A 14,468-nucleotide genomic window follows, 5' to 3' on the forward strand; every position below is an offset into this window, starting at 1 on the left:
TAATCCATATTAAGGCAGGATCATTGCACCAAACTAACCTTGCATTTCAGCCTAAAGAGTGCAGGTATATGACTGTGTCTTCAGAGGAGGGCTGAGACAAATACTATACTTTTCCCCCCACTTTCTGTTTAGCCTTGGAGTTCAATATTGAGAAACTGGAACTTCTTAGCTGTGACACATCCTGGATATATGGCATTTCTGACTTATGATGAAGTTAAAGCACGATTACAGAAATACAGCACTAAACCTGGAAGGTAATATGTTTTAACTGAAATATTATTAGAAACACACCATTTGGCCTGAGTATTCATTTTACTATAATGTGCACATTAACCATAGTTGAGGCATTGAAGAACCGAATTCTTGTGTTGCATTTATTTATTTATTTTGCTAGCTTGACTCAGAATGCTTTTTTCAAAAAAAAAAAAAATCTGATGCACTTAAGAAAAATAGTAAAGTTTAATGAATATGGACTTCGGTGAGTTGTTGAGCCTTATAGATTTGTTGTTCCCAGATTTTTAAGCTTTCCTGCAAAACCACAAACTGCTTTTTAAAAAGATCACGTTTTTAATAGGAACTATGCACCCCATAAGTACAAGTACAATTATAAAAGCACATTTTACTTCATTGATGTGCTTCTAACTTATTTCTGTGTTCTTGTTTGTTTGTTTTTATATAGCCTATCTCTGCGTTTTCAGAGCACCGCCAATTCATTTTCTTCACTTCATGCTATTGACCCCAGAACAAAATAAACTCTGTAGATGTCTTGTTTGGAATATACCCTAAATAAATTCTGTAAAAGATCTGCATTCTATCTTTTGTTCTTAAAAAAATGCTTAATGTTGACCTTATACTGACTTAATTCAAAGCCATGGTTTGTTTAGCTGTACAACTAAGACTGTTCTAATGGGGCTATATCCAAGTTTAATTCCAACTAGAGAATACTCATTGAAATCTGTAGGATGTATGTGGGTGGTAAGATGTCTCATTCATATTTTAAGGTCTGTTTTTGTGATTATCACCTATCCAAGTAACCTGTGCACATCCTTGAGCTGTATAAATTGAAAAGTATACATTATGACTGGATAATCTGGAGCAAAAGTTCCACATACTGTGTCTGTATCAACATTAATGTCCAAGTCATCATGGATCTCAGCAATTTTATGTGCAAAGTACAGTTGGCACTCCACATTTGTATGGGTCAGGGGCGCAGGATCCCTCCAAAAGTGGAAAGCGCATGAATAGAGTTGCAGTGGGCAATCTTCTGCTTCAGGCTCCTGTGTGAGTATGCTCAGAACAACCTCAGACATTGAGAGGAAGGAGCACCAGCCATCATTGCCACTGCCCCCAACCACCTTTTGAAGCTGAAGTCTGCTGTATGAATGTCCACAGAACAGCCTTGGTCTTTGGGAGGGGGGAGCACCAGCTTTTGCTGCTGCTCCTGCCAATCTCATTCCGAAGACTTGAAGCTGCTGTGCAAATATGCTTAAGACAAGTTCAGAATTTGGAAGGGAAGAATGGCAGCGATCTCTGGTGCTTCCCCGCCAAAGACTGAGGCTGTTCCGTGCACATCCATATTGCACCTCAGATGTCAGGAGAGGGTTGGTAGCAGTGGTGACACCAGTGTTTGAGGTTGTTCTGTGCACAGAAACTTCAGACTTTGGGAAGTGGTTGGTGGCAGCAGCAACTGTCCCTGTTGTATGAATGCCCACAAGGCAGCCTCAGGCTTTGGGGAGCAGCGAGTGTGGTTGGGCTGTGAATAATCAAATTTATAATCAAATCTGTGGATGTCAAAACAAGCAAATGTGGAGGGCTGATTGTACTGCGCAAATGGTTATTAACAAACTATTGTATGGTCTGATTTATCTTCTTACGGACAAGAGTAGAAAGACATGTGACCACCTTGGTTATGGAAGTCATAATCTAAAAACATGTGGAAGGCCACAGTTGCCCAGCCCTGGTCCAGATACATCCCTTAATGTCTCCTTTTCCTTCATTAAGTATAGTTTTGTGTCTTTGATTTACAGCTACATTTTCAGGTTAAGTTGCACTCGACTAGGGCAATGGGCCATTGGATATGTCACTGGCGATGGAAATATTTTACAGACTATACCTCACAATAAGCCTTTATTTCAAGCTCTGATTGATGGCAGCCGGGAAGGATTGTGAGTAAAATGTTTATTACTTTACATATAGGAACACTGACTATGAGGCATGGAGTGCAATTAAGGGTAGGGGTTGATCTAGTTATAATTCTTCAAGTAAGAGTATAAAGCACGAAAACAATGAGTATTTTTGTGCCCTAAATTTAGGTGAGGTAGAATTTAAGTGCAGCCAGTAGTGAAGTGGAAATAGAGTTGGAAAGTGGGATTCAATTGGTAGTAGCTAAATAATAATAATAATAATAATAGTAATAATAATAATAATAATAATAATAATAATAATAATAATCTGCTTAATCTCAGGGAAACCAAGCAGATTACAGCAGTTAAATAACATGCAATTAAAATATGGAATAAATACTGCTCTTGGAATGATGAGCAGAACTGTAATAAATGATCAGAAGTGAAACATTTGGAACTGTCTTTTCACCTTACCTTAGTAGCATGGAGGGAAAATGTTTCATGAGACAGAGCCATCTAAAAATCACTAGCTTTTTGTTTCCAAAAGGTGTTAACAGTTCGATCATATCGTGAATACTGAAATGCACACATTGACTCTAGTTACAAATTGTGAGAATTAAAACAACCAATGTTTATTTGTAATCCAGCTATCTCTACCCAGATGGACGGAGTTATAATCCTGATTTGACAGGACTATGTGAACCCACCCCACATGATCACATAAAGGTTACACAGGTATGTTGTATATTATCATTTGGAATAAAATCATTAACCAGTAAAAACATAAATAATACGTTTAAATCCAAAATTTTCAAGAAGATACTCATAAAATCTATGTGCTTTTCAAATGTATTCAGAACTCTTTGCATATCAAAGGAATAGGCCATCATCCAGGTTGGTGAAAAAGAATGGGAGAAAAAGGTCTTTTAGAAGGATGCTCTGAAAAAGTATTTAGTACATTAAGTATCTCTATTCGGTAAGGCTCTGATTGAGTGAACATGCTAATAATTTTTCATACAAGCCATCATGAATAATTAAACTCTTAATTAACTTTCTAGCTATTTCAGTTTGTTTTATTTCAAAACTTGGAAATAATACTTGGATGCTTGGAACAATGTTAACATTTTATTTGACTTTTAACAATGTAATGTAGTACTAATTCTGTGACAATTTTTATCAAAGTGAATGACGGTTCTAGGATTTTCTTTAGTAATCTTGTGTGATAAGACTTGGGGTGATCTTCTGTCCCTGTACAAGCCATTGGTGGTTTTGGCAACTTGATTAGGGTGGATTGTTTTTCTATACTTCTCTTGTAGAGTTTCTAATATTAAGGTTGCAGTTCTGCATGTGATTTTAATTAATATTATTTTTGGCTTCTTATTGTGAAAAGGAATGCAAAGTATTTTTACCATTAATGAAAAGTTGTTGAAGCACAAAATAAACTAATGTAATGGTGCTTCTTTGTGTAATATGGGCAACGCAAAATCATTCCGTACTTCTTTCAGTAAGGTACACTATATTCTCTTTTTCATTTTTTGTTGATTACTGACAAAAAAACTGGCACCTAGATTTTAAATGTTAAATGAGACAGGAGATAAAATCCTTTGAAAGTAAACATATATTGTGTTGGGATACTATCACTCATTAAACATCTTTGATTCATATTTTACATGCTGAAAAGATAGGCGTTGTAATTAAGGAAGAGCAGAACTCAAAGGCAAGATTTTGTGAGAGGAGTAAAATGTAAATTAGTTTGAAAATTTTCAGAAAAGTAATTTAGTTCTGAGTCTTTACTTTACTTCACCTTGATATATAGGAAGAAATGAACACTAGAATTCCATTTGATCTCACTGCTCACAGTCCTGCCATATGTGTATGTACTTTACTGTATGTATCTGTAAATGAGGATACTTCTAATGAAGTAGACCATGTAGGCCATAAGAGTTTAATCCTTACTTATTTCTTTTATCTTCATAACCCAAGACTTTGTTAGCAATGTTTTTTTTCCCCTGTGTATAGTAGATGTACGGAACTGCATATAAAAGAGCTTTATGTCATGTTTTACCACATCAGTGGGGTAATGCAGACCAGCCGCTTGGAGTGTGGCCGCTCCAGCATTGGTCAGATCCCAATTGATGTGGGATCACAGCAACTAGATGCTGTGGTCTCAAAGCTGACCGCTGCCGCACCGCTGAACAGGCCACAGGCAAGGAACAGCTTTTCACCACTCCTTTTGCAGCTAGCTTTTCCTGGACGGATGTGCTCTCCACGCAACTTCCAGCCATTCTGGAGGCGTGCAAAGCCCCACTTTACTGCCTGTCTGTTTAGGGCCAATGTTTGCAAAAAATGTATGGTCCCAGTCGTGTACTTTATTGCTTAGAAAACAGAAGCTGGGCTGTCAACAGTTCTTACATTTATTACATTTATTAAACTTAACACCCTGTAATAGTGGTATGACTAGTAACTACAGTAGTCTCATTTTCAGGAACAATATGAATTGTACTGTGAAATGGGTTCCACATTCCAACTTTGCAAAATTTGTGCTGAAAATGATAAAGATGTGAAGATTGAACCTTGTGGGCATCTGATGTGCACATCTTGCCTTACAGCATGGCAGGTAGGTTGTCTTTCCTTTAAAACAAAAACTAATATATATGTACATTGTCACAGTTAATACATAAGATTTGAGATTCTGTACTAGGAGGAAAGAAGGATATAAACAAACAAACAAAAACAATAATTATTTTTGCTATATTTATTTTACTGGTGTCTTTTGCCCCTACTTTTGCAATTTTTTCTTAAATTGGAAGATAAATGCAGACTCCCTTAGGTTGTTGTCTAGATTCATGAGCTAAGTACAAGCTACTGAGAATTATTAACACAAATGCTGTTTGATTATGGATGCTCAGCCATGTGAATTAGAAGGATGAATACTTCCTTTAATAATAAGCAAATAGTTGTGGATAGCAGGGCAGGGAGTATGGATAGCTAAATAGGCAATATTTTATATGCCTGCATTCTTCAAGAACACTTTATAAATTAGGAATGGGTAGAAATCCAAGAAATTAAAGCACAAGTTCAAACCAAGGGCAGGGATGCTCTATGGAGAAAAAAAGAATATAACACCGGAACAAGAAGAAATAAAAGGATGCTGGAGGCAATACACAGAAGGGTTATACAAAAGAGATGAGGGAATGAATGATACTTGGAATGAGGAACCATATGAAGATGAACCCTAAATTCTAAGAAGTGAAGTGGAATCTGCAATAAAGGAAATGGGAAAAAATAAATCACCAGGAACAGATGATGTCCCAATTGAACTGCAACTTTAATGCTAACTGAAATATGCCAACAAATATGGAAAACAAAGCAGTGGCCACCAGACTGGAAATGCTCGATATACATACCAATCCAAAAGAAAGGAGATACAAAAGACTGCAGCAACTATAGGACACTAATCTCATATGCTCAAAATTCTGCAGCATAGACTCCAAACATACAGAGAGAGAAATTCCAGAGGTGCAAGCAGGATTCAGAAAATGAAGGGGCACTAGGAACCACACTGCAAACATGGGATGGCTAATGGACTACACCAAATATTTCCAAAAAAGAATCAGCATGTTTTTCATAGACTACAGCAAAGCATTTGATTGTACAGATCAAAAATTGAAATACACTGAAAGACATGGGTGTGCCACTATATCTGATAGTCCTGTTGAGGAATTTGTACCAAGGACAGGAAGCCACTGTCAGAACAGAATTTGGGGAAACAGAGTGGTTCCCAATAGGCAAAGGAGTCAAGCAAGGCTGCATACTATCACCTTACTTGTTTTACTTATATGCTGAAAACATCATAAGAAAAGAAGAATTAGAATCAGAAAAAGGAAGAGTGAAGATAGGAAGAAGCAACATTAACAACCTAAGATACGTGGACAACACCAAAACACTAGCAGAAAACATTCAGGAATTGAAGCAGTTAATAAGGAAGGTCAAAGATGAAAGTGCAGTCTTATGCTGAACATAAAAAAAGCAAAAATAATGACCACAGAAGAAATACACAAATTTAATCTACACAGCGAAGAAATTAAAATAAAGAAATCCCATATCTAGGTTCAAACATTGACCAGAATGGAAACTGCAGTTAGGAAATAAGAAGAAGACTGGGAATGGGAAGGGCAGCTATGAAAGAACTGGAAAAGGTACTGAAGAGCAAAGACATACAACTGAGCATGAAAGTCACAATCATTCAGGCCATTGTATTCCCAATTATCATGTACGGATGTGAGAGCTAGACAGTAACAGAAGCAAGCAGAAAGAAAATCAGTTCATTTGAAATGTGGTGCTGGAGTACTTAGGATACCATGGACAGCCAAGAAAGCAAATGGGTTCTTGAACAGATCTGACCAGGTCTCTTCCTTTGAAGCTAAGATGATCAATTTGAGACTATCGTACTTTGACCACATAATGAGAAGGCAGTGGTCACTAGAAAAAACAATAATGCTAGGAAAGTTAGGGGGTAGAAGAAAGAGAGGAAGACCACAAGCCAGATTTATAGACTCAGGGGGGTTATGGGCAGGAGCTTGCAGGATCTGGGCAAGGCAGTGGAGGATAGGGATTCTTGGAGATATCTCATCCACAGTGTGGCCATGGGTCGGAACTGACTCGAGGGCAGCTAATAACAACAAGGAGAAAGGATGTGTGGTTTCGGTATTGAGAGAGAAAAGATATCCCCAGATAAGGGAATCAGTACTCCTAGGAATTCATTTATAATTCAGCAAGCAATAAAGGTCTAGGCCTAGACAAAAATTTGCATTCATGTACAGCGGACCCTTGTTATATGCTGGGGTTTGATTCCAACACCCCCCCCCCCCCCCCGTGTATAACAAAATCTGTGGATGCTCAAGTCTCATTAAATATAATGATATAGCAAAATGGTGTCCCTTAAAAAATGGAAAATCAAGGTTTGATATTTGAAATTTATACTTTTTTTTTAACATTTTCAAACCGTGGATGCTTGAATCCATGTACTGTATAAGAAATCCGTGTATAAGAAGGGCTGACTGTACTATGAACATATCCTTTCCATTCCCTGTTGCAATCAGAGGAATTAGGTACTTGCATGATGAGAAAAATCATAGAAATAATGGGTATTTTTTTTTTTTAAAAAAAAGTCTCTTCTTCCTTTCAACAGTAGGGACTGCGTGCTCTATGGGGTCTTTTTGAGGAACAGCTGTAAAAACAACCATGGAAGAAAATATGCAGTTAATTGCATACAGTACTATCTTTTTCTATGTGTCAGTGGAGAGAAAGAATCTGGCCCAAGCAAAACGCTATTTTTTTTTTCCAATCCAAAGTGTAACCCTTTACCAAATGAACTGTAATGAAAAATTGAGTGTTGGGCTTTTTCTTCCATTAGCAGTCACATTTTCTGTTTAATCAAACTTCATTGCAAATTTAACTTTTGTACAATTAATGTGTCGATGAAAGGAACATACTGTAGCAGTGTCAGTTGCTACTTGCCAGTGGTTAGAGTTTAATTGCTGTCATAATGGCTCATTAGACATGCCTAAAGAGGAATTGCCTGTGCTTTTTGCTCATAGTGAAACATCTGTGTTGCTTAATAAAATAAGCTATGCCAAATCTTCAGTGAATTCTGATTTTGAGTATTTTTTAACTGAACGTCAGTTTTATTTATACAATTTTCTTTGATATAGGAAAGATTTGAGGGTTTTTTTTGCGGGGTCATAGGGAAAAAGAAAAATACAAATAAATGCTTAAAGAAATATATTAGTTAATTCAAAGGATTTTATTCTGTAAAATAGTGATTTCTTTCACTTTTGTATATTATTGTGACGTATTATATTTTATATTATCTTATTATATTTAATATTATGAATTATTATATGATTAATTCTATGTGTATGTAACAATGTAGCATTTTTTAAAAAAAAAATCCCTGCACACATTTATATAGAGTCAAGGGTAATTTTAAAACATGAGGCAGGAATCTACAAACACATTGACAAGGTTGCCAGTAGCAACCATATCTGTTAATCTGGCCTGTGTCTGCCCTTAGCACAAAGTGAGAGTTAGGGTGCAACTTGTCTTGTGGCTTTAGGCTTTGCTTTGGAAGCATCCCCTATGCATGAAAAACTCCATACTTTGTCAGGGGGAAGACCTCACTTGTGCAAATGGGATTGCAACACCACATACTTTGTTTAGCTACTGAGGTCAGAAAGAACCTTGAAAATCCTCCTGTATGTAGCTTCCTTTATCAGGTTTAGGCAATTGGCAAGTATAAATTAATATTTAATAAAATGTATGTCCTGCCCAATATCATGAAATCTCAGATTAACATACAGTAAAATAAATTTAGCCATTTTAAAGCAATTTAAACAAGTAAAAATAATGTAAGCAAACTAAATGCATATTAAACTTTTGATGAGTTTAAAGAAGATTGTTTAAAACCAGTTGAGACAGATTTAAGGCAACTTAAACCATACACATGTGCAGATTTGAATGAAAGTATTTAGTAACAAGCTATGTTTTTATTTGGATGCCCAATTAGACCTCTGAGGAGAACTTGTTCCACAACTGGGTGCCAGAGCAAAAAAGTCTCTTTTCTATGTCTTTGCCTGGTGGGACAAAGAAATGCAGACCCATTCTCAGACAGGTATATATAGGGAGAAGCTTTCCCTCACATAGCATGTTCCCAACTCAAATAATATATATATATATACTGGAAGCCAATTGAACTCTTTTCAGGCCAGTGTTACATGATTTCTATACAATGTTCTGTTGAACAGTCTAGTTAGTATATTTTACACTAGCTGCTATTTCTGAGTTGCCTTCAAGGGAGCATGTTGTAGACTAATTGGGAAATTACTAGCACAGGAACTATTGTGGCTAGGTTGTCTCTGTCCAAGAAAGGTGATAGCTATCAGACCACCTAAAGCTGGTATAAAGCACTCTCAGCAGTGGAGTCTGCCAGAGCCTCCAGTGACATATGGATGTTAGAATACTCGCAGGCTAAATCAGCAGCTTAAATTTAGGAGAGGAACATTATCTCTAGAACCAGAAACTCCCTACAATCCAGCTCCTCTGTGTCAGATTCCTCAGACTTCAGAGGGTCAAAGTTACAACATGTTCTTTCAAGAGGAGTGCAATCTCATATTTCTCTAGGCAAAGTGTAGAAGGCTATCATAGAAAGCAAGGATTTTCTTCGTCTCCACTAAGGTAGTCAGAAATCAAGAAAAAGCAAGTGTTTCTGCAACTCAGTTGAACCTTTCATAAAATGCTGTGTGACATTATGCCTCTCTTTGAAGATAAGTCTTATCTCACTTGCTTGGGTGTGGGTAAGAAGACAAAGACTTAAGTGTGTGCTGTTACTTATTCAAATGAATTGCAGATTAATTGCGGAAATGCTGTACTACATCTTCTCCTTGCATTCTAATACTGCTTAGAGGGCTCAAGGAAGAAGAGAGCTGTTGCTTCATCGCCACAAGAGCTTTGAATAAAGTTGTGTGCTTTTCAAGTCATTCCTAACTTATGGCTGCCCCAAGGATATCCTCATATCAAAAGTTCTTGACCTATTTTCTTTGAATTCTTCTAAATAGAAAATGTTCCCTTTATGCACAGTGTTGTAAAGATGCCAGGAAGAACCAAGGCAAACTATATTTAAATAATATATGTATTCAAATGGGTTTTCTTATATTTTCATTTTTACTTTCAATATGATTTTAAAGAATATTTTGTCTGGTGCAATGTTAGAATATTTCCTTTAGATCTTTTACAGATTCAAATATACCTAGAAATAAAATTGTGCTCAGTAATTTAAAAGACCTGTTTTTATCACACAGGAGTCTGACGGTCAAGGATGTCCTTTCTGCCGCTGTGAAATCAAAGGGACGGAACCCATAATTGTAGACCCCTTTGATCCCAGGGATGAAAACACAAGGTGCTGCAGCATTATGGATAGTTTTGGTATACCCATGCTTGACTTGGATGATGATGATGACAGAGAAGAATCTTTAATGATGAATCGACTGGCATCTGTGCGAAAGGTGCATATTTCTATTCAAACATTAACAGGTTTACTTTTTATATTTATTGTTTTTATGTACAGCGCTATATAAATAAAGAATAATAATAATATGTGCCAAGCGTGTGTTATATGAAATCATTTTGGTCCATGGATTATGATAGAACCTGACAAATAAGAACAAGAATCACTTTAATTCAGCAGTCTGTTTGTAAGCACCAACCAGAAGATGGAATAAGTGCTCTTCACCTTTGCCTTTCCACATTATACCAACTGGTATTTCATTTTGCTGTTGTGGCTTATTTTAAGGGCATTTTTCTAGAGATCTAATAAAGCCTTTCAAAGCTAGTGTCACGTTACCTCTTGCCATCAGCTACCATAACTTACATGTTGTGTAGAGAACTACTTTCTCTTATGTGCTATGAATTTATTACCAATTAGTTTCATATAATTGCCTCTTTATCCTAGTATTATTGGCCCCTTATCCAAGTTCTAGTGCTAAGGCTCCAATCACTTTGCCCTTCTGCTGTTAAAACACCTTTCTGGGACTGGTTTTGGGGCCTCACTATCACACATAAAATGCACAGGTGGATGTGTTGATCATTAATTGAGTGTGATAATGCATGATTGGACCTCCTTATTAATTACTAAATCATAACAGACATAAAATAAAACCAGTAAAGTTTTATTATGTAACAAGCAATTTAAAACTTGAACTCCCTAAACTCTTGTCACTCTCAGATTCTCTCAGGCTTTATTCAGATCTTTTAAATTCCTTTCTTCCTAACCGTTCCTGTCTCTATTTCTACCTGGCCCTATCTGACTTTTTGATAAACATTGATATCCTTTCATCCCTACCCCTACCCCTTACATTCCATGACCTGTGATTGACTGGCTGTGTCTCAAGTTCTCCAAACTCCTCTCCTCAGAAGCATAATCCCTAGCATTTCATATCAGAGGCATACTACCTCTCATACCAAAAGTAACGTAGTACCTTTTAGATTCCACTGATAGTCTAATCTCTATGAATTTATCTAGCCTTCTATTTAGGTCATCCATCTTGGTGGTCATTACTATACCTTGCAGTTAGAAATTCCATGGTTTAATTATGCACTGTATAAGATTGTATTTCACAGAGAAATGTTCCTGGCCTGACTCTCCCGTTATGCCATTGGATGACCCTTGATTATAGTTTTATGAAAAAGGAAGAAAAAATTATTCCTATTCTCCACAATGTGTGCAATGTTATTTACCTCATATCATCCCTGGTTATGTTCTGGGTTTTTTCTGAGTAGGAAGGCCCATGGTTTCCAAACTTTTTCTCATAATAAAACTGTTCCAGCACTATGGTAATGGGGGGGGGGGGGGGGGGCTTTTGCTACTTGTTGCAGAAACAACATTGTTTCTGATATGTAATAAAATATTCTCCCAAAAATATGTGGAGCTGTGAGCCAAAGAGTGATTCACATTTCCAAATTTCTTTATTTAAAAAAAGAACTATTACTGGTTGTACTTTAAACCTGGAAAAAGCACATTTTATATTTATTTAGTTATTTATTTATTAGAGTACTTATACCTCGCCCTTCAGCCCTAAAAGCTATCAGAATTGAATTGAAATTTTGAATTGAAAATGTGCAGATTTGGTGCGTGTTCACTCACAAATTAGAGCCTAACCTATCTTGAATAGTCTGTCATACCTGTTATCTGTTAGAAGTGCATTTAATGTAATACGTAGTTGAAATGATTGCTTTCAATCATTTGAATGGAAACTTAATTTGGACATAACAATCCTAATTATTATTTTCTAGTGAACAACTCAGAATTAGTCAGCTACTCTGTAAATTAATACCTTAAGATTTATTTTAAAAAGCCTAAACCTAACTAGAAAGGTTAAATTCTCCCCAATTATGCATTACTGTAGTGGCCACAGAATAAATTGCAGACTGATTGTTCAATTATTGATTGTTCAGAGGAGGGGTCCTTTACTGTGACAGCAAACTACTAAGTAATAAGAACAATACTAGTTTTTCATATGTAGTTTGAGAGCTCGGGGTGGGGTAGAGAACATTTAGTTGGCATGCTTTAAGTACAGACTAAGTGGAGAACAAAAGTTCCGTGGTATCTACATAACTTCAAGGTGATATGGACAGGAGGGTTCTGTAGATATTCAAAGGCCTGTTACAGACTGCCAAAATAAAGCTACTTTGGGTCTCTTTCGAAGTATGCTATTTAAATGATGCATGGGTCCTAAGAGTCTGGAGGTCGCGCCAAAGCCACACTCCATTCCTAAGCACTGGAGTGCAGCTTTGGTGCAGCTTCCGGATTCTTAGGGTGCATGCATCATTTAAACAGCATACCTCCAAAGAGACCCAAAGCAGCTTTATTTTGGCAGTCTGTAACAGGCCAAAGAATGCTCTAGCAGATTCTGTGATGTGTTTTAGGTTTCAGTAGGAGTAACATCAAGGAATATGTATAATATAATATATAATAATATATAAAATAATAGTAACATAAGCTTATTTTTCAAGTTATACTGATACTAACATAAGTTTATTTTTCCAGTTTTAAAAACATAAGTAAACTATGACTTCTTTCCATAGTAAAAAATGTTCTCTGTCACAGCTGATAGGGTCTTGAATCAGAACTTGCAATCTTGGATTCTCATTAACCCATGAAAATTACATATTTGTAGCCCTTATGAATACTTTACATTGCAGTGTAATGAAAGACAGAATTCCCCTGTGACATCCCCAGGATCTTCTCCACTTGCTCAAAGAAGAAAACCTCTTCCTGATCCCCTGCAAGGGCCTCATCTTAGCCTCCCACCAGTGCCTCCTCGACTAGACCTAATTCAGAAGGGAGTTGCTCGATCTCCTTGTGCCAGCCCTGCTAGTTCACCAAAGGTAAGTCCAATATAGGAATGCCATTTCCATTTTTAACATTCTCTTCTGAGATAAGATTCAAAATGTTCATACGTGTGATGCCTACAGCACTGGGGACACTAAGAGATTATCATGCTCTCATTTGCACATTAGCCCTTCTCACAAATAAATGTTAGGAGCAGGCTACAATGTATCTATGGAACAGAACAGTGAGGCAATAGATTGAGTTCTGTAATAAGGATGAAGAGGAACAGATTAATTATCCTTCTGGCAGGGATGTAGCCAAGGGGGGGGGGTTCTTGGGGTCCGGACCCCCCCCCCCTTCCATTAGATAAAATTAATGGTGTGTGCTGCTACGCTGCCGCACCCAAGCCCCATTATAATGGTGGCACTTAGTCTGGACCCCCCCCCCCCTTTCCCAAAATCCTGGCTACGTCCCTGCTTCTGGTTTGGTCTAAATGTATCTATTTTTATCTTTTAGATTTTTAGCAACAAAGAACTTTCATGAAGTACTAAACTTCACAATGCAAATCAAATACAAATAACCCAGAGACCTTGAAGTTCAATATTGCTGTTAGTAGATCCGTAGCAATTGCCTCTGTATTCCCTTTGGGTATTGGTTCTAGTCACTGTTCAGTCACACTGTTTCTTATTGTCTGATGGTTGACCTCTTCTTTATTTTTCTTGTTTGGATGCTATGCTTTGGTATTGTAATTTCCCTTCAAAGTCAGCTACTGTTTCTTGGCCTTCTCTGCTTTTTTCCCATTTTATCAACCATCATCCAATCAATTTGTTCTCCTTTATTTCCCATGTTATATTCACCAATGTAGTATTCTGCCTCTGTAGAATCATGGGTCACAATGAATATTCCTGTGTGCATGTTGTTTATTTTATTTGCTAAAGTATTTCTTTCCCATTTATATCTGAAGATCTCAGATCACAGAGAGCCAATCTAACAAGTTAGGTTTATGTAAAATAAATGCATAATGGCCTACATCACATGGTTTCTTGCTGGTCTTCCAGTCAAATAATAGCCAGGCTGACTCTGCTTAGTTTCCAAGATTAGAGGGCATTGGTGTCTTTAGGGTATTTTAGCCAGGTGTTATGCTTTGCTACCACTTAAAAATAACAAAACCATAAGTTTTATATACACCACCATTCCATAACTGTGCAAATGAAGAAGCACCATACTGTCAATATGTTATTATTTGTCATGTGTATGAATTATGGAGATTTTCCAGAATGTAGTTTATCCTCCTTTTCAAAATGTTGCAAGTATAAGTTATGCATATATCATAGCAGTTGAGATGGCAATGATTTGGGCACATGATTTATAATTACGTAAAAGGAAAACTGCAGGATCTGTTTGTGCTTGAAGCGAAGAGTCAATGTCCTTTAAGAGCAGAAAGTTTGATTTCATAA

The 14,468-nt window shown here is 36.8% G+C and overlaps 1 protein-coding gene across 4 annotated transcripts in view; it reads left to right on the forward strand.

The window, feature by feature from the left end:
• The window catches only part of CBLB (Cbl proto-oncogene B), a 130,983-nt gene that overhangs the window by 96,513 nt on the left and 20,002 nt on the right, over window positions 1–14,468 (forward strand). For all 4 annotated transcript variants that reach the window (XM_089512349.1, XM_089512353.1, XM_089512352.1 and 1 more), the window contains exons 6-11: window positions 133–254; window positions 2,028–2,165; window positions 2,771–2,858; window positions 4,609–4,740; window positions 9,983–10,186; window positions 12,882–13,067. In XM_089512349.1, coding sequence (XP_089368475.1) covers window positions 133–254; window positions 2,028–2,165; window positions 2,771–2,858; window positions 4,609–4,740; window positions 9,983–10,186; window positions 12,882–13,067 — 870 coding nt within the window. The remainder of the gene's footprint in view (window positions 1–132; window positions 255–2,027; window positions 2,166–2,770; window positions 2,859–4,608; window positions 4,741–9,982; window positions 10,187–12,881; window positions 13,068–14,468) is intronic.

The sequence above is a fragment of the Sceloporus occidentalis genome, unplaced genomic scaffold (assembly GCF_023333645.1).
Source record: "Sceloporus occidentalis isolate IW3139 unplaced genomic scaffold, rSceOcc1.0.p SCAF_2, whole genome shotgun sequence".
Lineage (NCBI taxonomy): Eukaryota > Metazoa > Chordata > Lepidosauria > Squamata > Phrynosomatidae > Sceloporus > Sceloporus occidentalis.